General features: G+C 39.7%; 1 protein-coding gene across 1 annotated transcript in view; it reads right to left on the bottom strand.

The window, feature by feature from the left end:
* LOC139925754 (E3 ubiquitin-protein ligase rnf213-alpha-like) overlaps positions 1-27,313 on the bottom strand; it is a 66,289-nt gene that overhangs the window by 30,082 nt on the left and 8,894 nt on the right. The window contains exons 6-36 of the mRNA XM_078285630.1: positions 26,086-26,250; positions 25,620-25,825; positions 24,625-24,896; positions 24,128-24,384; positions 22,866-23,072; positions 22,031-22,223; positions 21,803-21,858; positions 21,521-21,680; positions 20,940-21,074; positions 20,688-20,786; positions 20,474-20,596; positions 19,826-20,015; positions 19,212-19,385; positions 18,300-18,452; positions 15,954-16,600; positions 15,404-15,563; positions 15,093-15,310; positions 14,651-14,788; positions 13,752-13,913; positions 12,264-13,554; positions 9,866-10,047; positions 9,566-9,709; positions 5,143-8,727; positions 3,834-3,964; positions 3,491-3,586; positions 3,226-3,347; positions 2,686-2,799; positions 2,558-2,583; positions 1,086-1,236; positions 822-957; positions 301-486 (exon numbers count right to left, since the gene is read on the bottom strand). Of these exons, the coding sequence (XP_078141756.1) occupies positions 301-486; positions 822-957; positions 1,086-1,236; positions 2,558-2,583; positions 2,686-2,799; positions 3,226-3,347; positions 3,491-3,586; positions 3,834-3,964; positions 5,143-8,727; positions 9,566-9,709; positions 9,866-10,047; positions 12,264-13,554; positions 13,752-13,913; positions 14,651-14,788; positions 15,093-15,310; positions 15,404-15,563; positions 15,954-16,600; positions 18,300-18,452; positions 19,212-19,385; positions 19,826-20,015; positions 20,474-20,596; positions 20,688-20,786; positions 20,940-21,074; positions 21,521-21,680; positions 21,803-21,858; positions 22,031-22,223; positions 22,866-23,072; positions 24,128-24,384; positions 24,625-24,896; positions 25,620-25,825; positions 26,086-26,250 (9,879 nt within the window). The remainder of the gene's footprint in view (positions 1-300; positions 487-821; positions 958-1,085; positions 1,237-2,557; positions 2,584-2,685; positions 2,800-3,225; positions 3,348-3,490; positions 3,587-3,833; positions 3,965-5,142; positions 8,728-9,565; positions 9,710-9,865; positions 10,048-12,263; positions 13,555-13,751; positions 13,914-14,650; positions 14,789-15,092; positions 15,311-15,403; positions 15,564-15,953; positions 16,601-18,299; positions 18,453-19,211; positions 19,386-19,825; positions 20,016-20,473; positions 20,597-20,687; positions 20,787-20,939; positions 21,075-21,520; positions 21,681-21,802; positions 21,859-22,030; positions 22,224-22,865; positions 23,073-24,127; positions 24,385-24,624; positions 24,897-25,619; positions 25,826-26,085; positions 26,251-27,313) is intronic.

Consider the following 27,313-nt stretch of genomic DNA (forward strand, 5'->3'; position numbering starts at 1 on the left):
TCGAGTCTGACTCCAAACACAACCAATTCAAAACCTTGGAGCAAGTCTCACACACCACGTGGCAAGAAGCGGCTGGTAAAAAATGGGTTCTGTTACAAGGCCTTCTTTTTGAGAATATAAAAAGAGATATATATGAAAAACATAACACTCAAAAGTTTGATTTTGACAATATCAATGGTAGGCTATGTTGTCAAGATTCACTCCAAGATTCGGACACAAGATGCAAGGAAATACAATTGAATCGCAACAATATCTTGGTTCTAGCTAGACACCACAGATCACACATTAAGAGTTACTCACTTGCTTTCCACTCTCACATAAGGCATATGAAGCATGTCTTTGCGGGCGAATATCTCAAGCCAAAGTTTCCTGATGTCCTCCTCACTATCTATCAGGAGGTCCAAATTGCAATCCCGATCAATGACTGAGACCAAGTTAGCTAGGAGTGGTGTGACAACTGCTTGGACTTTCCTCCATAGGGTGTGTCTGTGAGAAATATTCATGCTTAATATAATTATTCACAAGCAACTCTTAGGATCAGTGTGACGTTTCAACAGTATGGTGTCTCAGTTGAAACCAATTCTCTGGACTGGCAATAATTGACAGCTAAACAGCTAAAGTTTTCATTGCATTTTACACTTAAGTATAGTAAAATAGACTCGTCTTTTAAGTTATGATGGGTTATGAAAGCTGCTAAAATGCTTATTTTTCATGAAAAAATCTAACTGTTCAGGAATGTATGCAAATATAGCAAAAAATTATAAGATCATATAAAGTCTAGATTGAGGCTGTAAGTTAAGAGATATCAAGGAGAGACCTACATGAACGTTCCCCCTTCTTGAAGGGAATTGACATTTGATGCCTCCCTGAGAACCCAGTTTTTCGGATAGGAGACGTTGGCCTCATAGTCCTCCAACAGCGAGTGTAGGCGTTTCCTCACAATGTTCACAAACACAGCTTAAAAGCAAAATTGTAATCACAATATGTTTTTTTCAGTGAAATGCATTTTCAATGCATTGTACATAAATGTGTATACAGATAAGGCCTGATATCTAAATGTGATGCTGAATAACTGAGTTTCCAACCTTGTGTCTCGCTTCCATCTAGAAGTGTGAGCAGGTTCTCAACTCTCTTGGTGCTGAACTCTCCACTGTCTGCTGCATCTCTGAGCATGCTCACTGCACTCTGCACACAACTCCTCACTAGATCCGTTGTGTCAAACACATCTGCCAAAACCTGAAAGCATCATAGTCCAATTATGGCACTGATAGGCACTGAAAAGTAAACTGATAACGCCATCCCATGTTCAAAATAGAACTCTCAAATCAAATCAAATCAAGGACAACGTCCATCGGAACTCATTTAAACAACTCATATGCTTACATGCGTTCAATATCTTAGAATAGGAGTTCTAGGTTCTGATTTCGCAACTTGGGAGTCATCTGGCAGGGCATGGCACACACCTTACCATAGCTTCAGTGAGTCCAAATTGAATGTTGTAGTTTATGGTAAAAATTAATTGCAGAGCAAATTCTGAAATACATTTATTTGGAAGCCAGACTAAAACAATCCCAGCTGTGGACCAATGATCCTCATAAAGGAATCGTTCACCCCAAAATGAAAATTCAGACAGCATCTATTCACCCACATGTAAATTGAAACTCCATTCAAATTGTAAGACCAAACACACATTCCATTTTCAGCTATTTCAACTAGTGAAGTTAATGGGGCCAAAAAAGCATAAAATATCCAAATTTCTTGAAACGGCTTGTGCGGCACAATCCAAGTGTTTTGAAGCCAAACGACTGAACTATGGATCCAAAAGTATACTGTTTACCTCATTATCTCCCATATTTTCCTCACTGACAAAGCTTTGCTCTAGAACATACCAATCACCCTACAGTAGCAAACAGAGTCTTCCACCAGAGAGCTGCAGGGTGTTTGCAACCAGAGCATTGTCAGTGAGGAAAATATATAAGATAATGAGTTAAATCTGGACCTCTGGACCCACAGTGCAATCATCTGGCTTGTACTGCAAACACTTGCATTATGCTACAAATGCTGTTTGGAAAAATTTGATGAACACTTTCTGCTTTAAAAAGCTGTAAAAAGATGGCCCCACTAACTTCAATAGTTTGGGAGAAGGCTGAGATAGAACAAACTCTGCAGCTAACTCATTGTGTGTATTTGATGGTCCAACCAACTTCAATGGAGTTTCAACTGCAATGGGGATGAGCAGATAATGATTGAATATTCATTTTGGGGTGAAATATTCTTTTAAGCGGTGTACTTTGGAGCAGGACAGTTTGTTGACCTATGTTTAATCATTACCACATTGGCCCAACCATAATATATTGATATCAGGCATTGCTGCATTTGTCCAAAGAAATTTAGTTGATAGGAAGAAGTTTAAAATTTTTGGTGGCAAATGTTAAACTGCTGGACTTGTGTTGGATGTAACCATGCCTCAGAAATCAGTTAACTGTATTTCAGTTATGTGATCTGACTGGTGATCATTATCAGAAGCTTGTGAATATGGGTCCTGAATTACACTTACTCGATCAGTGTCATCTGTCTCCATGACTTGTAAAAGAAAGAAAAGTAAAGGTGAGTTTTTTTTTTTAGCATTTTAAAATATACACACATTTATTTTTTCTGGTACAAAATCTATTTATGGTGAATTACCCTCAGGCGGCTCTTCAAAAAGCTCACTTATCCGTAGATTTTTCAAGGAATGAACATCAGATACAAACTCTTTAGATCTTCTGAGATCATCTATGTGAACTGACCTCCAAGGACCTGAAGAAAGAGACAAGAAGCCAGATTCTTGAAAAGCCTATAAATCATGCTAATGAAGGACCTCAATGAGGAGCTCTCTTAGCTTGGTTTAAACAGATTTAAAGATTCAAATAAGCTTGGCCCATAAGCCTGCTGCTTTGGACTACTGCCTATTGGAGCACATTTTACTCTACTCTCTCTTTTATTAATCTTTGATTGTAATTTTGGTTTATGTGTTTTTGGTAATGTTGGTTTGTTTTATGCAACTTTTTTGTTTGTCTTGATGCTGCTTTCTTGGCCAGGTCTCCATTGAAAAAGAGATTCTTTATCTCAATGGAACTACCTGGTTAAACAAAGGTTAAATAAATAAAATAAAAATAAAGAAATTTGCTTTTGCTCATAACATTGCATACATAATGTTCACCAATGATTACCAGCAGGACTCACCGCCTTGAAATCCAACATAGGAGGTTCCACCCTCAATTCGAGGAAGCTTGGTGACAAAGTACACAAATGTCTTTGTGCTGTCACTATTGGCCCATTTGCTTATTTCATTGATGCATGAGTACCTGAGGAATCCATACATTGTGTAAGTGAAAGAAAAAAATATCAAATTTGAGCGGACACAATCTTGTCACATGAAGACAAAAAGTAAACTGATTATGTGATTATCCTCAGACAACTACATATTAGACAAATGCCTATCACTTACTTGGCTGATGAAAGAATATTCCTACTGTGGGGGTCCTCATCATAGTCTGTTTGGATGATAAGCACTTTGTCTGCTTGTGGTGAGCCAAGAAATTCCCTGATATCAGGACATAGGCATGATGTTATCCACTTTGTGTAACTGATTTGCATTATTGGAAAATGATATACATTTGAATAAATGTAGAGGTCACTCTAGGCCCACACCTACTCAATATGGGTCATAAATTAATCAATTTCATCATTGTGCATTTGACCAAAAAGGGTAACCATAAGCATGTGGAAGAGTCTAGAATTTAGTAAGGAAAATAGAAACACAACATGCCCTTTATACTGTATTTACACACCTGATTTTCTTGAGGAAGGAGTACTCTGTGTCAAACTGATGCAGTGATAACAGCTTGATATCATCAAGCTTTATCACATTCTGGAGTTGTTGAGTGTCTGCTGCAGTCAGTAGCCTGGAAAATGTTGTAACCTTCACGAAAAAGCAAAATGGTTAAAAAAATACACCTCCCTAATTTCTAGAGTTTGCCATTCTTAAAGGAAAAACCCACCCTTGGATCTTACACTGTTATATATCATCAGTCTGTGATGTTCAATGCATTCCAGGAGTTATTTTGTGATGAAGTGTTGTAATTTACCATTTTGTTGTACCCAATTTTCCACAGCCTTCCTCATCTGCTTCTATTTTAGGTAGTGATTTCCTACATTTCCCAGAATGTCTTTTGACAGCCCCAGAGAATGGGTGTAAACTTCAGCATTCAGCTGTGGGTTGTACATGACCTGAGCTTGATATTGGATATTCAGTGGATATTTGTTTTTCCACCTTCAATAACTTGTGAAGCAAACAAGCAAAAGCACACTAATGAAAATATTTTATTACTGGAAGAGCAAGAACAATTGACTTTTTTCAGTTGAGTTTTTTTTTATTTTTTTTATGTAAAAACGCACATTCAAATGTCAACAGCTTGTTTCCCATATAAACTGGCATGCCTAGCGCAAGCGGAACAAGGTTTTCCAGGCAACAAAAAGGGACAGTCATGCCCCTAACGCAAAACGCAACACGTCTTGTGGCTACATTGCATTCTGGTCTATTGAGGCTACTGTGGGTGGAGAAATTGGTCTCTCTGCCTTGTCTACGATGAATTTCTCCCTGCATGATTGTTGAATGTCGGTGCAGAATGACAGTTTTAGAAAGAAGCCCTCGCTCTTTGATTATGAGGGACTGACATCAAAACATGATGTTTGCGGTTGATGTTTAAGAAAAAAATCTGTGTCGTGTCACTGGGGCGCCCCGGTGGCTCACTGTGTAGCGCGCATACCATATAAGGCTCAGTCCTTCCCGCAGCGACCCGAGTTCGAATCCGGCCTGCGGTCACTTGCTGCATGTCCTCCCCTCTTTCTCTCCCATACCTTCCTGTCTCTCTCTCACACTGTCCCTGTTAAATAAAATGCCTGAAAATAAATCTTTAAAAAAAAGACGTGTCATGTCATCTACGTTTGGCCAATCATACATAGAAAATAGAAAAATACACCACGAAACAACAAAATGAACCCAGGAATGCAAGGTCACAGGAATACTAATAGCTGTTTTTTAACAGTGTTATGTTTTAGGGTGGATTTAAGATTTGACAGACTAGTAGAGAAAATTACCTCTGTGAAGTAGAAGTGGGACTGTTCTGCCTGCTCTGTGTGAGAGACAATGAAGTCACCCAGAGATCTGTGCATCTCTCCTTTAACATATTCTTGCACCAAATGTTCTCTTTCGTCATCAGACAATCTGGAGTTATCCAAACGAACAACTGAGTCTGGAGTTGCACAGTGAAGCAGAATGTCCTTAGCTTTGTCCAGAACACTCTGAGCATCTGCTTCATCACTCAGTTTCTCTGTTACTTGCAGGACCACAGAGGAGCATGTGTCTGTGTGGTAGCCGATGAAGACATCACTTGCCACATATTGTTTTGTCACAAGGTGTTGACTGCTTGCAGAGACAAAATCATTGACCCATTTCTGTAGTTGTTTGACAGTGTCCTTCTGCTCATTCCTGAGGACAGTGTTGATGTCAAGGTAGTGTTTCTCCAACCTGTTAATCAGTGGAATTGGAAACTGTTTGTAGACCACCTCTTTCTCTTCAATGACAATAAGCCTGAAGTTTTTGTGAACTCTGCACTTCACACGATGGGTTCCTAATCCAAGATCGACATACTTTTGACCTCCTAGGGTCACATAGTATTGGTTGAGAGCATCGTACAGACTTTCGTACAGATTCTGGAGGTTCAGAAGCACAACTGTCTGTCCTGTCTCCATGCAGACCTTGATACGGTTGATGTTCCTGCAAATCTGAGTGTACTCTTGATCCTTGGGGAAACTTGACCCAAAGATGATCTCCGGATGGATTTGGTCAGAGAGGAACATCTCTTGGAGAATCTGAAGAGCTGCATAGTTTTTTGTGAGGATTAGAAGGTAACGACTTTCTTGTACTTGGCAATCTGGAGAGATACTTTGCTTTACCAAATCAAAAGCATTGATGCTGCCGTTTGTGAAATCATCTTTAAGCTCTTCGCTGAATATGCTCATTACATTCACATCATCCCCTCCACTGAAGTTTCTCAGGACTGCTCCAGTGATTTGATCTGCAGTAGGGCTCTGCTTGGAGGCTTTGGTAACTGAAAATACCATCTTTACAAGGCTGTAGAAATCCCGCAAACCAAAGAAACCTCTGCCTTCTTTGCATATTGTCATATATGCATTTGCAAAGGGCTTGAAGAGGTGTTTGATCTTTTTAAGAATCTTGACATCAGACGAGCATATACCCTTTGCACTTTTGATGAGCTCATGCTGGTTTGGATCTCCACGGGACACAAATATTCCACGATTCATCTTGGCAGGGTCCAATGCCCAATTTGAAATTCCAATGAATCCAACCCTTTTGTGAGGTAGTGGCTTATCATCAATGCAGCCTTCTTCCAGTAATGGATGCAGGGTTTTCAATGGCATTTTAGGGGAATCTTCAGCCAGTCCAATCTCATCAAGAACTACTACTGAGATGTACTCATCTAGGTTTTTGCTTTCTTGAAAGCGGGCACATTGTTTGAATGTGTTGATGATGCCTTCCGGAGTCGAGTGAGGGCTGCACTGGAAAGAGACCAGATGAATCTGCTTCAGTCTCTTGTAAAGTTCAGAATGTGATGCAGGGCCCTGCATTGCATCCGCCACCAGTGTTTTGGACAGAGATTTGGAGCTCCCAGGCTTCCCAACGATAAACAAGGGAATTCTAAGCTCAATACAGATTACCATCATGAAGACATTCTCTTTCAAAGCCTCATTTCTGGCTATTGTTTCACCCATTGGAACACCACTGAGCAGAAGGTCCTGCATGAGTTGGATTTCCTGCCGTACTCTCTCTGGGCTGTATTCACCACGAAGGATTTGGCTGATAGTATTCTGATATTGCCCTTTGGTCTCCAAGCAGGATTGATAGCACACTCCAGTGGCCATTAACAGTGACCAGATAACTCTGTCACTAGCAGGTGAAAACAGCTGTTCATTTCTGTTTTTTTGCCTCTGGGATTGCTTCTGAACAAATGCTTTCAATTCCTGTGCAAACATGGGATGATTTTTGTGGAACCACACAAACACTTGCATGCAACGTTCAACATCCCTGAGACTGACAAAGCTGCATTCATCTTTCCTCTTCCTCATGAATTTTTGAGATGAGGACAACACCTCAGTTATCTTTCTGATATAACTCTTGTCTATCAAGTTGGTATCCACCTGTCTTTGCACTATTTGTTCAATGTACAGTTGCTCTGTGGAGTCATTGAGCTGCCCAAAGTCCCAAACAAGAGGAATCATGCTAGGAGGTAAGACTTGGACACGATACACCAGCTGACGGAGAGGTATGGATCCAAGTCTGTCTTCAGTCTCCTCAGCCCTGACCCTGTAGCCCAATCCAGATGCCTCCAGCCTTTCAATCATCTTGTCTGTGTGCTTCCTGTAGGGGTTGCATGCAGCAATAATCTGCAGTCCTGTTTGAGAGGCAAGTTGTTGTCCCTGCACAGTGTTATCACAAATGATCTCCTTGATGCTGCTGATGGCTTCAGTTGTGTTTGCCTCATCAAAGAAAAGAACAGAGTCAAATCCATGTTCCTCCTTATTGGTAGTTGCAAGAGTTTCTGCATCCTGCACTTTGTCATAAATCATTTCTGATGTAGTACCTCCATGAACCTTGACCAGTTTCATGTTTTCTGTAGGTGCTCCACACCTTCTCAACTCACACAAGAACTTGATGAGCCTTGTCTTACCACATCCTGTCTCACCCATAATGATGACTGGGATGCCACACCTAAATCTCATATGGATCGCCATCATTTTGAGTATATTATCAGTGGTGAGTTCATAAGTTTCATCAGGATCTGTTGGCCACTTGATACCAAGCACACTGCACAAATGCTCAATCTTTTCAGCTCGAGGGAGTTGCTCAAACTCCATATTAAAAGGGACTCTCTGAAGTCTTAAGCCAGTGTACAGTTCTCGAGTCATTATGTTTTTCTTGATCACTTCTCTCGTGGAGGGATTAATGGCATCAACTCCATTCTGGTCATTGGTCTGCAGGTGAAACCCAATGAAAGTCATGGATATGCGGTCATCATTGAAGAAGATGTATGGATGTGGTTCAGATTCCCACCTTTTTCTGATGAGGAATGGGGCCAAGTCTCTTTCATTAAGCTCACTGAGGTCTATTTGTTGCCTCCCAGGGCTCTGGTCAGCAATGCAGAGTGATGGGGTGGCAAAGTCTTTGGACATCAAGATCATGAATTCAATCACAAAGTTTTTGAACCCATGCAGAGTGTCTCCGACAAACTCAAATTTGCAGAAGTCTGAATTCTCACAGTCTTGCAACTGAAGATTAAGGAACCAGGCAAAGTTTCGCAGCTCTGCCCACGATGGATCAATTATGCCACAGTAGATAAAGAGGATTTGAAGGCACTCTGCATGAGTCCCTTCAATGCCACGGTAAGTGAATTTGTCAAGATTGTCACCGTTGTGAAAACGTGTTAGGTATTGGTATGGTCTTTGATAGGATTCACTCCTGAAACACTCGTCATCCATGAGGGGGTCATCACTATCCAGGTCAGGGTTGTCTCCTCTTCTCATTTCCAATGCCATAACCTCCTTTGGTGGACGACACAGCACCTTTGGAAAAACCTCAAAGAATGCAAAGTTTTCCTTTTGTCCCTAAAAATAGACAGAGATATATCTAGTTTAGAATCGTTTGTAAAATCAAGTCTTTGATCTCGTTCAAAGATTTGGAGAAAGTTACACATGCCTTCGTCTCCTCCCACTTAGATTATTACAATTCCTTGTATACTGGTATTAGCCAGTCATCCATGTCCCACCTACTGGTCCAGAATGCTGGAGCAAGGCTTCTGATGGGTTCAAGGAAAAGGGACCACATCACCCCTATTCTGGCCTCTCTCCACTGGGCTCCAGTGTGTTTTTGAATTGATTTTAAGGTTTTGTTTGCTTTTAAAGCCCTGAATGGGTTGATCCAGGCTTATATATCAGACCTCTTAAGCCCCTATACAATCTCTAGGCTTCTCAAGTCTTACGTCATAGGGCTCCTGGCTGTTTGCTCAAGGTCTAAGCTCAAGGGTGACTGCCTTCGCTGTTGTGGCCCCTAGACTGTGGAATCTCTGTTGAATCTGTCAAGTGCTGGCTCAAAACTCACTTTTGTCTAGCTTTTAAGACCTCTTGATTTGTCTGGTTGTATGTGTATGTCTTATGTTTTCTACATTGACTTTGTGCAGCACTTTGATTGACATTTAACTAAATTAATTCAATAATTTAGATTTAAATCAATAATTTAGCAAAATTAAGCTTTTGCTGGGATACCAATCACATTTCAGTAAATGTCTCTCTCTTTCCTTTCTCACTGTATTTCTCTCCACTTTCTTTATCATTAGAGGTGATAAGTCAGGGTGCATAGAATGTAGGATGAAAAAGAGATACAGAAATAGAAACTTGACATTACATGATTTGACAAAATGGACAACATAGATATATCTCAACTTACAGATCCGGGCTGCTCATGCGTGGATTCTAGTAACTCGATGATATACAAGTGTCTGTGGCTACATTGCCACATCAGCCCATCAGAGTCCATCAGGTACCGTAGAAAGAACAGCTTGAATAGGAATTCATTCAAGCCTTTCCGCACCTGGAGAATATAATTTCTATTGTTACAAAATATTGATATTTTGAAACTAGTATTGTACAAAACAAATTTCTACATCTCAAGGGTTCTCTGAGAACCATAGTGTTGTTTATAGCATCCAAGAAGTTTCACTATCAGGGTTATATAAAGACTCCTTACCGAGGATGTGACATCAAAGTGAAACACCTTGTGATCTTTGTCTCTTGGCGTGTTGTACAAAGACTGGAGAATCTTGTGGTCATCAATCTCATGTTCAGTTAGTCGAATGCACTTCTTAAATGCACTTCCTTGTACACTTCCCTCCAGCTTTTCGTACAACCTTTGTACGTATAAGGACTTGCCTGTAATAGTTTGATAACCATACATGAGGGCATCAAAGTGGTTGCGTTCTTACTAGTTAATGTAACTGACTTAATGTAAGTTTCAAATAAAGTTATTTTGTACTGTTTGTAAATCATGGAGTGGAACAGACTGGACAGCTATTTCAGGAAGCAGAAATTGTGTTACCCCAAGACGCAGAAAGAGATTAGCTTGAATTGATCAAAGTTTCAGTAATAAATATTATGAAATAAAATAAAATAAAAATGCAACCAGCAGCTAGTATAAGTCACTATATGTCGGTCGGTCAGTTGATCCCAAATGTTTCAACAAACTTTACTGTGCATGTGCCATTGTGGGACACAGCTACAAAGACTCTATGAGCCTGCTTACTGCATCACTTTGAGCTTAGCTTGGTTGGTAAAGCATATGTTTGCTATGCCAGAGATCACAGGTTCTAATCCAAAGTGAGTCAATTTAGCACTGCCATTTTTTCATGCATGATGGCTTCTCCCAAAACGAGTAGGCCTACACTCTTTTAAACAGTTGCTAATTCTTGAATGTGCATGCCGGTGGTGACAACGTATGCCACCAAACATCCTGGCTGGCCTGGTCCTTCTAAAAGCACCAAGCTGGTTGCAGTTTATCACAAATTACGTGCTTGTTTCCTGCATGAGAGGCTGTTGATAACAGCTCTTTTCTGTAGTGCTCACTTGAAAATATTCCAGCAAAAATGTATGCCTCCCAAATGCTCCAAAACTGCTGACTTGAAGCCAGTTGTATGAATTCTGCCTAGGCAATGTATGTCAGAAGCTAATCCCAAATCAGCCTGCACAGGTAATATTCCCTCTTTTACATGAATGACTTCCTTGTAAAGAACATTACTGGCAGCCACACTTTTGCTTTGATGGATTACCAATAATATCACAATCATACAAATTGAAGACTCCTAACAGTGTTTTAGATGAACTTCTTAAAATATTGAAGCTAAATAAAAAATCTGAAACTGGAAATGCAGTTTATCTACAGACACAGGCAAACGTGATCGAATAAGACAAAAAATATACTTGCTCATGTAGATAATAAATGTATGTGGTGCTTTAAAGGACTACACTGACTTATTGGGAGTTTGGCTCCGGTAGTGCCCTGTAGTGTCTCTGATAGGTAGGCTATCTCTGTCCGGCACAGGTTAATGCTTTAGCATACAACATGCTAACTATAGGTGATAGCATTTTCCAAAGAGTAGAGATAAAACTTTTACTAATCCAAAGATTTTTTTTTTTATCATATGGCCTGTAGATTCATAACTTCTGAAAGCTATCTCAATCTTCATCATTAGTGAAGTCCATTATGAATCTACAGTGCAAAAACCTTAGCTGTCTGTCTAACTTCTAGGGCTGGACCCAAATATTCGACTATTCGGATATTCGTTCGTTGGGTAGGTATTCGGTTTTCAATTTTGGGATTCGGATATTCGTTTTTTTTATGTAATTTTATATGTAATGATCGCTGCTTGGGTGTCTATATAGTGACGTCACACTTCCGCTCTTGCAGAGTCAGAGTTTACTTTTGTATGGGGAAGTCGCTTGTCTGAGCCGTTGTCTCTAACTTTTTGTTATAAGTCTCTTTTTGGCTGCTGAAACCTTGACCTATATCACAACAACGTCTGCCCTTAACAAAACTACAGCTGAAGTTTTTCGTCTGGTGTTCATCTCTTCTTCTCTAACGACTCCCCGGAGATCATCCACATCTCTACAAATGGCGCCCGAACCGTGTCGTGATCACCTCGGATTTAAGCTGTGGCCACTCTCTGAGTGAGGTCGGACTGTTGTTTGAGTTCAAGTGGATTCAGCGTGGTTGCCGTGGACTGCTATCTCCGCGCTATGACGGTGTCTCAGTGGATATAAACGGTGCTAAGCTACATTTTCCTTGGCTGCTAACTGAAGGAGCTACAAGACCGCTAGCTGGCTGGTTGCTTCGAATATTCGCTATTGATTACTACCGAAGCTCCGGAGCCCAAAAAATGGTATTCGGGACAGCCCTACTAACTTCCCTCACTTCTTGTGTAAACAAAACAAGTTATGCTTGAAGAAAGAGAGATCTTCTGCCATTAAAAGTGCATTCTTCTTGTCAAAGGTTATTTTCCTTTTAGTAAGTTTTGTTGATAATCTAATTCCCTTACTTGAAATTGGACTACAGAGTGTTAAGAGGTGATATGAAGTGAAAAACTAGGACTCACCAACTCCTGCTCGTCTGGAAGAAACAAGCCCAACAGATTGTCCACCTTTGAACACAGAGGCAGCGCTGTTGTGATCTGAAGGGACAGAGTAATGTCTGGACAAGTACTTCTGAATCCTTTCCAAAGGCTCTTGTGGCACAAAGTCTCTTTTGAACTGACTAAATGCAGTGGGAATGTAAGTGTGTTCTCTGTCCGAGCTGCAGTAGATCACTAGCCTGTATTGGTGTTTCCACAAGGAACTCAGTTTCTGAAAACACTTCTCCATTGCATAGCTAACATCATAGCTTAGCTGGTCTGCCCAGAGTACTGTGTAAACCTTCTGGCCAAGGTAACCTGGTGTGAGACATCTCCTCAGGAAAAGCTCTACTTGCTCATAGGTTGTTTCAGGAGTACACAGGAGAACTTCATCATAGCTGGGCAACTGCTCATAATCACTGGTCATGTATAAGCAGATGCATGAAGCCAAGATCTCATCATGTGGGCAGATTATAAGATTAGGTTGACTAGAGAAGAGGCCTTTTGGGAGATTTCTTCTGACTGAATTATCTTGTGTCTCTGAAAGCACTGGTTCCTCCAATTCATCTTCATTTTCTTTTTCTGTGATGGTCATCATTTCTAATAGAACAGCTAAACTCCTTACGTCCAAAAAGTCATGGAAAACGATTCCCACATTCTTCATGTAGCCATTCCACAACTCTTCCAGTTCTCTCAAATCAACAGCCTGGTCTAGCTTGTTGGCTAGATCATCAACTGTAGCTTGGCTCTCACAAGCTGAAGACATATCATCCCTGTCATCCTGGCAATGAAAGAGACTTTGAAATTGGATGTCTTCATTCTTCCTATTGCCAGGTTCAAATTGGTTGTGAAACCGTGTCCATGTCCTCCACACATCTGATGCTGTGCAGTTTGGTTTGATGAAAGAGAGCATCATCAGAGCTTTGTCCTCTATTTCTGCATTCACATTTGTCGGAGTCAAAACACTGCACAGGTAGACTATCTGTTCTGCTGTGAAGTAGTTAAGGTAGTAATGCTCAGATCTCTGTTTGTCCATGAAGTTTTGCCAGTCATTGAGAAACAACTCCATCTTCTTTGACAGTACTGTTAGTTGTTCAACTAGGTTTCCACATACTTTGAGGTGATGTAGGGTCTTGCAAAAGTTGAATTCCATAATAATACAATGGTCACTCTGGGTTTTGCAATAAATCTTAGCTTCCCAACACCTGAATAGTGGGTTCCCTGCAGCATAGAGGTCTACAAATGCCCTGCCAAGTCTTTGGACATTGTCAAAAACCTGAAGATGAGGAAGATAAAGGGAGATTACAGGCCAAGTAAAAAATTGCAGCAAATCCAAAATCTACTTGGACATAGAACAATACAAAATTTTTTTATTCCATTATAAGTATTCCATTTATTTATATGCAATCACAGCAGACTTTAAAAAATAAATTTCACAGGACAAATGTAAAAGACATAACCAATCTACCATACCTCGGCAAAGCGGTCTACTTCACTCTGATTTTGCTCCCCTCTTCCAGACATAAGCATGAGTTTATTTTGCAACTCCTTCAGCTCTTCTAATTCATAGGTGCGCATCATGTTTTTTTCACGTCCTTCCTGAATTTGCAGCATCAGGGAAGTCTCTAAATTGAGCTAATAGATATGATATGGAGCACATTAGTATGGTTTATTTGAAGTCATTTGTTGACCAAGTAATATCACATACATAATACAAAAAAGCCATATAATATGATTTGCTATGCACTGCCAGTGTTGACAGGTAATAGGCTGAATTCAAATATATTACCTAATTATATTAACTATGCTGTCATTATTATTACCTGCATTAGGGCCATTTTAATTTATTTTATCTTTAATATTGATTGATTGATTTGATCTGCTTGACCGACGGTGACGGAGAAGGGGGTGACAAAAGCACAGACATCTAGCTACTAGATGAAATTGCCCTGGTAGGCCTACTGATTACAGACTAGCCAATCCTAGTAGTTATGAGCCATGTAGGACGTTTTTGGCTACACTGGTCCTAGTGGCACCCTGGGTTAAGGTCACCAGAGTTTTTGGAGTACAATCTTTATAGACAAGAAACACTGGAAAACTGGAATGTCTGGTCACCCTACCCCTGGGTCCTAGTGCTACCGTGTGCAGTCACCGAACTCTGCCCCATGGACGGGCCGGCTGCAGTCTATAACATGGCACAGAGCACTGGTCCCTCTATGGATCCTATTCTACAATGTTAACTGTGAGTGATAGAGTCTATACTATGGGGGGAGTTAAGGCTAAGGACATATAAATATTGTCTTTATCTCAATAATAACCCTAATATGTCCTCACGGAAGCAAAATTTCAAATTTCAATCTTATTTATCATACCTTTTTCTGGTTTTGTGCCTTGATGATGTAAATTCCTCTCTCATTGATGGATGTAGCCAAGGACAGAGATGAAAGTTCAACAGATCCATGGCTTTCCTTGACGGTCTTTAACCACTCCAGATGGCGTGCGGTGTCCCGCTGTAATCACAGACCAAACACAGAGGTCTATCAATGTATATGGCAATTGGAATGGGAAAGGTTGCTGGCATTAAATAATAATCTCACCTTTTCTTTGTTTTCTACAAATGACTAATGAAATAAATTGTTGAAATTACTTTAATATAAATTAAAAGTTAGGAGTTTTAGCATGCATGGCAAACTAAGTAACTAGCTGCCTTCATAGGTTACTCCTTTTTCCCAGATGAGGTGTAAAATGTTGATTGAAAAAAATGTTGGTTGGCAGAGATGCAACAATTAACTGTAACAAAGTATGGAATCTAACCAGCTTCTTTGGTATATTCTTGTCATTTTCAAGTGCTTTCCACAATTTTGTCAGTGACTCCTTGAAGGCTTGGAAGTCAGAGTTTGGCTCAAGTCCGTAAAGCACGGAAGAGTAACCAAGGACGGCATCATGGAAACAGGCCACTCGATCCACATCCAGGTCATTTTCTCCAGCAGAGATGGATGCCAGGTCAACAAACACTTTCAGCTCATTGATATCTGCAATGACAGCATTTTGTATCATTCATTGCTGATTTACATTAGCTAGTACTAATGCTTCTGTGTACGTCTTGGTAACCAAATTATATTTACCTTCAAGTGCTTCTTTAAGCCACAGGACAAAGTTTTTGCTCAGACTGAGTTCCTGAAGGCATTCCCTGCGATGATCTGTAATGTCCTTAAGAATGTTTTTGGTCTCTATCAAGGTGTCGTCAATGTAATCCAGACTCTTTTTCTTAAAGTCAGCTGCATTCTGAAAACAATAAATGGTATAAAATTGCTGAGTATATGATTCATGATTTCAGTTCAGAAAGCTTTGTAAAAGAACAATGGTCTTGATGGCAGAATGAAGTGAGGGTGGATGTTCTATCACAAGTAAATGAGTTCCATTTTCAATGTATAGCACATTTCAATTTATATTCTTTCAATACAAAAATAACAGATATATAGATATAATAGATATATCCTCAGAGTAAAAGAACACATTTGAGCCTTGAACAACTATCCTCTAAAAGAATACTCATAAACATCTGGAAAATCAATCTGCCATAGCTAAACACAGCAAAACATTCTACTATATCGCAAAAAGTCTTGGTTAATTTGTGAGTTGAGGCCATGTGAGCAGTACTGTTTCACAACTCACCATCTCTAGCAATTTCTGCAGTACTTCAAAGTCTCCGTCTGGACATACTGTCTCCTTGATAGTCATGATGATCCTGGCAGCTTCCACTGCAAGATGAAGATCGTGGTATTGTTCGATCTGCTGAATCCTCCCCCTGATCCATCTTCTGTTATCAGATGGATTGATTCTGCACATGATCTCCAAATCTTTCTCCATGTCACCATAGCTTCCTTTGTAGACCTCAAAGATGCTGTCTACTTCCTCCAGTGATAGAACTCCACTCTTCAAATCGTTATAGAGCCCAGTGTACTTGTTGTAGCAGCTCTGGAATATTCTGCTGTAGATCAGATCTAGAGTGTAGATTTCTTCATTTCCATCAAATTGTTCTGTGTCTTCTGTGTCCTCTGTGTCCTCTGTGTCCTCTGTGTCCGGTTGGTCTCTTGACAGCTCATCCACTTGGTTTGCCCAGCACATTTGGAAGATAAAGCTCTCCTTAATGGAATGTAGTTTAAATGCCATCTGTCGTGTCTCGTCACTAAGGTTGAAGTATGTGACCAACCCAGTTACAGCAGAGGTCTGTCCATCAAGTATGTAAACCTCCATGAACTCATCCAGGGTCATCATCTCAATGTTATGTTGAATTTTTTTGTCCAACCCCTTTAAGTCAACTGTAGATCAAAATGACATTAAGAAAAATATTACGCATAAGTTGTTCCTGTATAAATTCAACAGTAGGGTGTCATGGCACGGTCCTAGACAACATTTACTCTCTGTTCTCAGATCCAAGTCTGGAGCGAGGCTTCATTTCATGGACTCAGGAAAAAGATCACAATTATACTGTGTCTCAGCAATTTTGACCGTTAATTACACAGTGAAGTGAAATTCTGCACAAATTGTCGAAAAATGTTACTACTTTGATCTTTCTATCAACAAGCACAGATCCTGGGGCGTCCTGGTGGTTCAGTGGCTCAAAAAATGCCAAAAAAATAATCTAAAAAAAAGAAATAAGCACAGATCCTGTAAAGACCCACAGCACGTGTTCAATTCTATACACGACAACATGGTTAAATTACCTAAATCCACTAACTTTACTTAAATACCACAAGATAATAACATTACCTACCGTTAAAGTTTGTTAGGGAAGAAGAAGACGTGTTACAGTTTACAAATCCGTTACTAACACAGCCGAGTTTGGAGTAAAATGTGGAATGTTAAGTTTAACTTTTTTTTTCACACCGGAAGATTCTGTGGATTGAGTACAATGCTGCTGGTCTGTGCATCTCCAAATGACAAACATAACGTGATGCACACATCAGGCGCATTATAGATCGATTTAGATCAATTTCTCTACACTGAAAAACTTTTGATTTTGTGCCTCTGTTTGGGAAACACTGCATCTCACAGTCAAAGATGCCCTCTAGAGGTCATCTGACAAAATGCATCATCTCACGAAGTGACAGGTGACGGACTGACTGCCTGCCTGACCTGCATTTGTCTGGTGTTGCCCTCGGCTGTGGCATGGGAAAAACTACTAAGAAGTAGTAGATCAAGCACAAACACAAATTGTCCCCTGTCTGAAAGAACCCAGGACATGAGAGGTGATCCTCGAGGTTTAGAGTTTGCATTGTTTCATTACAAGCATATTAAATCATGCAGACTAAATGTTTCTAACGACACTGAAGACCAGTGTTGGGGCAGGGTTGGGCAATAATTCGATACTCTCTATCGTCTTTCTTTCTTGTATTTCTGAATTATCACATGGCCTTGATACTGCATCAAATTCCATCCAGTTATTACACAGCTTTGTTGAATACTCAGTTCTGCTTGACCAATGAACACTACGCTTTAGCTCCCCCTTACAAACAGAAAATCTAATGGACTCACCTCTGGCTCACTTACATGAATCAATCAATAGGGTTTGTGTAAACAGTAAAGTGTAGCTCTTTATAGCTAGCTAGCAACTATAACCAATATTTCTGATAAAATATCCATGTTCTCTCCTTCGTCTAAATTACTGCACTAGTGTTTACAAGTCTCGTCCCCAGATGATTGTGCGCTATGCGTCGGCGGTTGCTAGGTTATGCTTTAGGTATTAGCCGAACAGCGTTCCGGCGTGGTTGATGTTTCAAGGGGGACAATAAACGACGACGGCAATTTTCGCATTTGCCTTGCTGAATTCCGGATCTGGTCAAAGCCACTAACACGTGAGAACACACGCTTCAAACTCATTCAAGAAATACACATTTAAATAAACTATACTAATGTACTTGAAAAACATTATGTAGCACATTATTCTCATCCTAAGGCATGGTTTTGGGAAATCATGTTTTAAACATTTTGCTCTCACAAAGTGCCATGGCTACTTACCTCTGACATGTTTTGGAAGCTCCTGGCAGATCTGTAGAAGACCCTTGACCAGCTCCTTATCAGTGTGGACAGCTTCTGCTTCCTCTTTTCTTAGTCTCAGTAATCTTCTCATGTTTCTGTCATCTTTACAACGACCATCATCACACAAGCCATCTAGGATGAGAAAAACACTTGCATGGATGAATAGAAATACATAAGTGGAATTACTCCCTAGTACTTACTAAACTAGTGGTGGTGCTGTGAAGCTCAGTGAGTAGAGCAGAGCACTAACACCACCAGGGTCAAGGGCATGCAATGTACTTTAATGTGCTCTGGATGATAATGTCCACAAAATGGTGTATATATATATATACACACACACACACACACACACACACACACAAGTACACACACACACACACACACACACACACAGGTGCCATACCACACACATACTTCAAATAAGGTACTCTGGATAGAAGTGTCCTCTCTGTGTGAATTCAATATTGAATTTTATAAACATTCGACTTTAACCAAATGTGTTCTACAAGCTGAAATTCCATTTCAACATCACCTCCAGAGGGTGTACTTGTGTGGATTGGAGTAGTGTTAAGAAGAGGAAGAAGGAAGAGGAGGAAGAGGAGCAATGGAATAGACAGAGGACTTCAACAGTCAGCACTAAATTCAACAGAATCAAACAGCGGAAAACAGGCAACAGTGTCAAACATTCACTGTATCTTGAACTGGATCCTAGTCCACCTGAACTAGTTGACAAAACTGGTGCTAAATATGGAACTGTTAATTTCCTTAGTAGCAGTAGTGGTATCAAATTTTTAGATATTAATTGGTATCAAACTCAAAATTCTCATATCGTGAAAACAGCAATATATACAAAAAGCTTCAACCTCTAAATTAATTATTGGTCATAGTCACCTATCTTCAGTAACTCAGCAAATTCACGGTCATTCTGGAGGATTTGGTTCAGAGTTTTCATTTGGATGTCGCCACTGAGGAATTTCTCTGAAACAGATTTGAATGCTGAACTCGCCACAGTCATCCTGATTTGAGCATCAACTGACAACTTGTCCATCAGTTTTTCTCGTGCACCTGAAAAACAGTAACATTTCAGTAGTCCACTAAAATGTGGTTGCGTATGCAGAGAAAGATAGTATAGATGCTTAAGGTGAGACGGGGCTAAGTTGTAAAAAAACACACTTAGTTTTCCACCAATAGCCACTGGATTTGGGGTACACCTGTAAAATGTCACTGAAATAATGACATGACCAATTTTTTGGGCCAAAACAACTCTGCTCGCTGCCTGCACTGATGCACACTGTCCATGTGGACAGCTTCTTTGAAGCTCCTGGCGGCTATTTACTTTTATGTGCTGCTCCGCTGACCACTTGTTCGCTCTCTATGCTGTATATTAGGAGCTAGTATAACAGGCATAAAGAAAGACCATTAGCAACACTAGCCAGTTAGGTGTACCCCAAGTACTAGGTAAGCTGTGTGCATCTATGGAATATATAGTAAATAAAAACATGCACCTGTCATTTGGAAGATAGTTTTGGCCATGGGCCAGTTTAGAAGGTACTCCATCACAGACTCCTCGCCTTCAACGTATTGTCCATTGATGTCAGTGGGCCACGACTTGAGCACAATCACAGACATCAGCTTCCCAAACTTGCTGATATCATGTTTCTTCAACAGATCAGAAACAGCTCCCCCAGATTTACCCTAAACAAAACAAAATGAATCATGAGACATGAATGAATGTATAAAAATAATTACAAACAAAAAAACATTACAAACTGAACTAATGAATCTCTCACATTTGTACTGTCTTTTGACTAAAAGGTGGCCCTGCCTACCTGCCTGAATGGTTCGTTCAGTCTAATATAGCAACCGAGCTGTTAACCTGTACATCAACAACTGAACTATAGAATGAACTTAACAAATTGAACAGTATTATGCTTCAGCCATGAGCCACCAAGTCAGATGTTTTTTGGGTATCACATAATGAACAATAATTTGTGAGTTTGACTAACACTAAGCTAACACTTGTTTTGTGTTTACAAGCGCGTCAGCTTCCTTAGACTGTTTGGGGGCACAGTCAAACCAGACACTGACTGATTAGGAATTTTGATTCAGTTCCCTTGGTGAATTTGTGCTGGGGTGTTCATCAAAAAACCTACCTGACAAACAGCAGCGACTGCCTCCAAGGCACATTTCTCCACTGAGTTGGACAACAAAGGCTTTGTCTCACTTAGTTCTTCCATCTTGTCACAGTAGATTCTAATTTGATCCAGTAGAGTTTCCTAGAACACAAGAATCCAGATGCTCTTGGCAGTTTTGTTGTAGAAAGTGCACATGTAAGGCATGTTAAAACAAACACAAAGGCCATCTTACCCGCTTTAGTTTTCCTTCAAAGTCATCGTTGAAAGTGGTTCTCCAGACCATGGTGAGTTCCTTATGACTGAAGCAGCATGAGATTAACTTGTTCCATACCTAGAAAGTGAGACAAGACATGGATTTGAATAGTTAACACAGAAGGGCTAAGTAAGAATTGTCAGTGCTTGGGCCATATCAAAATGTCTCTAATATGAGGTATGTGCAACCATGACAGAGAGGATAATTATTTGTTCCTGTTAAAAGTCTTACCTCAATTTCAATTGCTGAGGTAAACTGTGCACTGTGCCATACATTCAGCAGTTTGTTTGTGAATGTATTTCTCCGCCATTCCCTCATTGTTTTTAACGTCTCCCCAACTGCCTCTTCATGGATTCTCTCTCTTGACTGGAATGACAGTGTTCAGTTTTTATGGATACCTCAATATTTTGAAGTTTAGCTGGTTATGTTTCATCACCAAACACTTGTTTTAGGGGAAAACACTTTACATTCGTCCTTTGATTTTCCTAACTTGGTTAGCATTTTAAGTATTCCCCACTGAAACCAAGAGACTCCTCCTTCCTTTCAATGAGGAATGCCAACAAGAAGTTGTTTTAGGGAAACTGGAAGACAAGTGTAGAGACTTTTTCCCATAAGATGTCAAATGTTTGGGAGAGAAAAATAACTAATGACAGATTCACAATATCTAGGTATCCATTTAGGTTGTATTAATCATTTTGTCTACACACAATAGACAAAATAATGAGTATGAAGCAGCTATTGCTGTGGTCCAAAGCATCTGAAGTGCTCACTGTGCTTTGGTATGAGGATAGGGACCCATCAGACTGTCTCACCTGGGAATTAGCACATTCATATTTCCCGGTAATCAGACAGACCAGATCAAGGAAGTGAAGGGGAATTTCCGAGCGGTCTGGTTCTGTACTGTAGCGGCAGATAATACTAAGAAGTGTCACTGCGGTTTTCAAGCAAAACTCTCCGTACTTGTCATCATAACTGAAAAAAACAATGAGATTATTTTCAGTGTATGCATGAAGATTGTCACGAATTAGAAATTTGTTGAAATTAGTAGATATACCGCATTACAGTGGTAAATTTAGTGCATTACTTTTTTTTACCTGTTTTTTTGATGGCTTTCGCTTTTGATGAGATGAAATACCAAGTCTCTCATGGCCTGTAAAAGTAGAATCAACTTTAGCAGATCTGAATAACAGAAGAGTATGTAATTTGTAGGCACAGTTTAAGAGGGGAGAGATGGTATGCTTTGACAAGAGACCACTTTAAAGCGGCTAAAATTCAAGCAAGTGGTACATTTCAATGGAAAATATGATGATATGGATACATACCACATAGTTGTTGTAAGTGATTCCAGATTTGAGAAGTAACAGCATGTGATAAAGAATGTCCAAGAGCTCCACGCGCACACTGGATATGAAGCTCATTAGATCATCCAGACTCAACAGAGACATCCAGGAGCGCACAAGCAGAGGATCAATGTCCGCCAAGTGTGCATTCTCTTTCATCATCTTGATCATACTCCTAATTCAGAGTCAGGTCAATGTTTGTGTTAAGAAAAATGTAAACAAAAATAAGTGCATCCTGTTCTGAAAGGCTGCTTATCAGACAATCACTTTATTTCAACACTGCATTTAAAGCTGCACTGGGCAAGATTTTTATGTAAAAATACACCCATCTTCTCCACCTAAAACAAGAAGCGGGGCTGCAACACAGAATAGCCTCCCATCCCCAGTATTTGATTCACTGCAGATTGGATCTTATTTTTATTTTATTTTTGTCTCCTAAACAGCAGTGAGCGAGCACTTTCCAGACAAAGCTGGACTCACCAACGTTAGATCTTTTGCCTCTCTCGTCCCTTTTGTATCCTTTGATATAAAGCATCACAGACTGGCCCGATTGGTAAACATGAGCAATCTGTGTGCAGTTTAGTGATGTCACATTACAGGATTTCTGGGTGTTGAAGTCCAAAATTTCAAAGTTACCTCTTGCTGTTATTTAGGGCTGCCAATGAGCAATGTTGCTTAGTGCAGCTTTAAATACAAAATGTTTTTGTTGGTTTTGAGGAATTTCTGTCCAAACTCTGTTATGCATATTTCAAACGGGTTCCACAAAAAACATTTTTTTTTGCATTATTATCTCCAGAATCCCTTTTTTGTGACATACCTAGCATTATGGTCCCTGTAGACATTTGTTCCTTTGCTTCCTTTATGTCCTGTCCAGGAGTCAAACTGTAGATTCAAGACAGGTGGAACTGGCTCGAACGGCTTGCTGTCTCCTCTCAGTAGGTGAATCAGAGGGATGACCAAGACCCACTTCTCAATGTTGTCTCGTCTACTGTAGTTGCAAAGCATCTCAACTGCATCTGCAACACTACAGCAGAGGGGGAATCAGTGTTTAGCTCAATGATATCAAGAGGGGAAATGTTTAAAGATGTTACACCAATAACCTATAAAAACACTTGGAACGTTGACTGTACTTTTGTTACAAATACAGTATACTACATATACTGTATTTTTAAAACACTTGGAAAGTTGACTATATTTTTGTAAAAATACAGTATACTACATATACTTAGGTTTGGTTTTTACCCTGGACTGAATATATCCTCTCTCTTGTAGGAAGACATTTTTGTCTCATCAATTGCGTATGGTGTTTAATCCTATATTTCAAATTGACATGAAATGCAACAAATGTATTGTACGATCTCACGTCTTTAATGGTCAAAGTGCTCTAAAATTTTCCTCATTTGCAAATCCTAGTACAGTTTTGGTTCAGTTTTCCCACATGATATGTTGCTTCAATAAACTTTGCTTGTCAGCCCTACATGCTATTGCTAGAACTAAATCCAAATTTTCTGTTAGTATATCTCCTTGGATAAATGAAAGCATTAGTTACCTAAAAGGGGACTGTAATAGAGCTGTACAGTGGAAAACTACTAAGCTTCTGGTCCATTACCAGTATATGAAGGTTTTAATACTATGGAAGTGATTGCTGCATCAAAGTGATGCAGGCTCATAGAGTCTTTATAGCTGTGTCCTGCAATGGCACATGCGCAGTTACGTTTTTTTTAAACCTTTAGGACGGATGACCAACTGAATGACTTATACTAGCTGGTGGTCGCAACTAAAAATTTAAGGTGTAAGAGCAAAATGTTTCTTGGAGCTAAGCACTACCAACCAGCATGAAAAATTCCAGTCTGGTTTTTGCACTGCCCCTGTAACATACTTATCAGCGTACTGATGAATGCCGTTGCAGACTATGTCTGTTATTTATTGTACTTGTCTTATCCCTATAGCTGTGGCTTTTTTTATTTTCCTTGATTTAGAAGTTGTAACTTTGTTTTGAAAAGTGCCATATAAAGATTATTATTATACTGTATTGATGACTGCTATTTCATGGTTTAACATTAACCATAGATTAATTACCCCTTATGATCTGGTAAATGACTTCTGAAGTTTTCCCAGTAAGTGATGAAATGGTGTGGTGGCAGCCTAGGCAGGCATAGAAGATCGCACAGATTACATAGTTGATCTGTGATGCTCTCTCTCAGATACTTGTTGTAAACAAGCAGAGCAATAACTCCTGCATGCAGAGGGGGTAAGAAGACTTCAGGTTTTTCACTCCCTTTCCTGGGCTTGGGAATGATGTGTTCCTCGAGAAAATCTTTCAGCAGGCTTTCCACCTGGAAAAAGAACAGGAAGCAGTTAATGTCTGATGTCCAATTCAATTATGTTAAGTTGTTATAACCTGTTAGATTCTGATGAACAATTCTTGCTGAAAATTGTTTATATTCATTGACATCTGGCATTTTTATGTGACTGAGTTTGGCTCCATGATATATTCACCATTTGAAAAAAGTGGCATCTGCTCTTTCAAAATGACTGGATGTATATCATTTTGGAATATAACCATTCATATTTACCTGCTCTCGACCATATGGTAATCCCCACGGTCTTTCCATGCCATCGTGAAGAAGGGGATATTTGTATGTATGAAAGAACTGGTGTAGCAGGACAAAGAAGTTCTCCACATTTGGTTTATTCCAGGTTGTAAGAAGATCAAAGATGATTCTCAGCATCACCCCTCCAGCTAGTTGTCTCCCTTTCATTACAGCTTTTTTGGTATTATCCCACATTCCAAAGAAACCTTTCTTCAGTTCTGAATAGATCACGTCATCATATTGGTGCCACTCCCCTTGAAAATCAAACAGTTGCACAAAATTAATGAAGATACATGAATTATTACACTGCATATTGTCTTTATTACTATAAGATGGTTCACAGAACTTGTTGATGTCTCTATACAACAGGGTGGCCGAGATGCCTGAAAATGCAAGACTCAGTCCTCTAACGAAAACTGCGGTGTGGTTTGTTAGGAGCAAGAATGTAATGCAACCAACTACAGGAAACAACCCCAAAACACAAGGGATTATGGGTAGGAGACGGATACAGTTCCTGATGCTTGGAAAGCCGAACTTAACAAAATTAAGTCTGGGCTGATGCTCAGCTATTTCTTAATGTGTTCTTCGTGTGGTATAAACACCAGAGAAGGAGAGACAGATAAGTCCATCATACCTAGCTAAAGTTACAGTGACTGGAATCAGATTTGTTTTGACACCCCCAGTAAAATCTCTAACCTGGCAGGATGGCAGGTTACCAAAACTCTGTCCAATAAATTAGCTAATTGTGAATCATGTCACTGTTTACAAGCCCTGGTTCGCTTGTAATCAGGCAGTATGAACCTATTGCAAAGATGCAACAAAGTGGATTTTTCCGCTCCGGTTTAGACCAAAGACAATGAACTGTAGGAGTGATCACACCCTAAAACACTGAGTACAGCAAATCAGTCTACATTCTTCTGTAAACATAATGAAAAGTTGTTGCTGAGTGCCAGTGTAGAGAACTGATTGTAGAATACCTTCATGTGTTAAAAGCTCCTGCTTGATGGACAGGCACCTGTTGACGTATTGATTCTCGTCTTTCTGGTAGATGACCTCAAACCTGTCCTCAATATACTTTCCACCATGCTTGTAAACAATGTATTTATAAGGTATGCTGTTATGAATTCTGCTTTTGTGAATCATGAGTCGTCCTTCAACAAGGAATCTGTTGTCCCCTAGAGGCCTGTGCAACACAAGCAATTATTATTAGAGATGGGATATGCAGTAATGTGACAAATGCAGAAACAATCTTTCATCATTCTGGTAATTAATTAATTAAGTGGAGTAATTAATATGTATTTTCATATTGAAAATTAAAAATAACATTAGAAAAAACATTATAATCTTATTTAATTATTTTTAACTCTGTTTTGCAATGGAGAATTTAGGAAATATTCATGTTTGTGTTATTGTGAAACTGATATTTTCCAAAAGAAGCCATACTTAGAGAAGGACATTTTCAAGCCGCCTGTGTCCCAGTTTCCAAACAAGTCTCCAGATCTTAGGAAAATCAAGTCCTTTGATGGATCCAGATTGAGATCTTTGGATGTGATAGCATGGAAGTACACCGCCACACATTCACTGCTAGGAGTGTGTGTGCTTGGTAAACTATTCAAGAAAAAAAGAAGCATAAACAAATGTCAGTTTTGTATTTTCTGTATAGAACAACAAAAAATACAATGCTAAAATGTTTTGTATCCCGTAGCATTACTGGGTCAGGAATAAAGTGCTTTGTATAGCTTGTTCTGTGTAGCTCAATGGGTAGAGCCAGGCACCAACACTGCAAGGGTTAGGGGTTCAGTTCCCACTGGGGTCATCCATCCCTAAAATTAACTGCATTCATAATCTTGTAAAGCACTTTGGATAAATGCATCCACAAAAAAACATACTTGTTATTGTATAAACATTTATCAGTGTTTGCTGTAGGGCAAGAACGCATGTTGACCAATTTGAGTTGTTGTACCATATGAATGTAATGTATACTATCGACATGTCCATTCAGACTGAGGAGGCACGATATCTAACATCAGATATAAAACAAACTTTGTTGTTGCTTTTCATTTGCAGTATTTAGTTATGATGTTTCTAAATGTGTCTGATCAATCAACAATTCTCCCCGTTCCTCTTCACTCCACAAAATAGCCTAATTGTATTTGAAAATGCAGCTACTGCCAAGCTGGCAAGGACCTATTCATATGTGGTTTTATTAGCAATGTTCTCATGTGATTAGCACTGAGGCAGCCTGATATTCAGACCGAATGGCCATATTGTTCAGTCTGAGATTGCCTCCATGTTAGCCGTTTTCTGTGTAGGGGAGAGTTTGATTTTCCCCGAACCGATCACTAGTGACTGACGTATCCGGCCACTCTGACGTTACTTTCAGTGACACTGATGCTGGCCGTATTTACTAACTTTATCAAGAATGTTGGTAGTTTTTGACAAAAATATTGTCTTTGCAAAGACAATATATTGGTTAAGGAATGATTTAAACACCAGACTCTTTGAATTGCTCGACCAACTTTGAAGAGTGGGCGGGTCGCAATTCAGGAGTCTGGAACCAGGCTAGCACTGAGGAGATGTTTGTCTGAATTTGTGCCTGCTTGAAAATGTGTGCGCACTATGTACATCCCTTGGAACATACAGTATATGTGGTTCCAAGGGAGGTTCCAAA

The sequence above is a fragment of the Centroberyx gerrardi genome, chromosome 9 (genome assembly GCF_048128805.1).
Source record: "Centroberyx gerrardi isolate f3 chromosome 9, fCenGer3.hap1.cur.20231027, whole genome shotgun sequence".
Classification (NCBI taxonomy): domain Eukaryota; kingdom Metazoa; phylum Chordata; class Actinopteri; order Beryciformes; family Berycidae; genus Centroberyx; species Centroberyx gerrardi.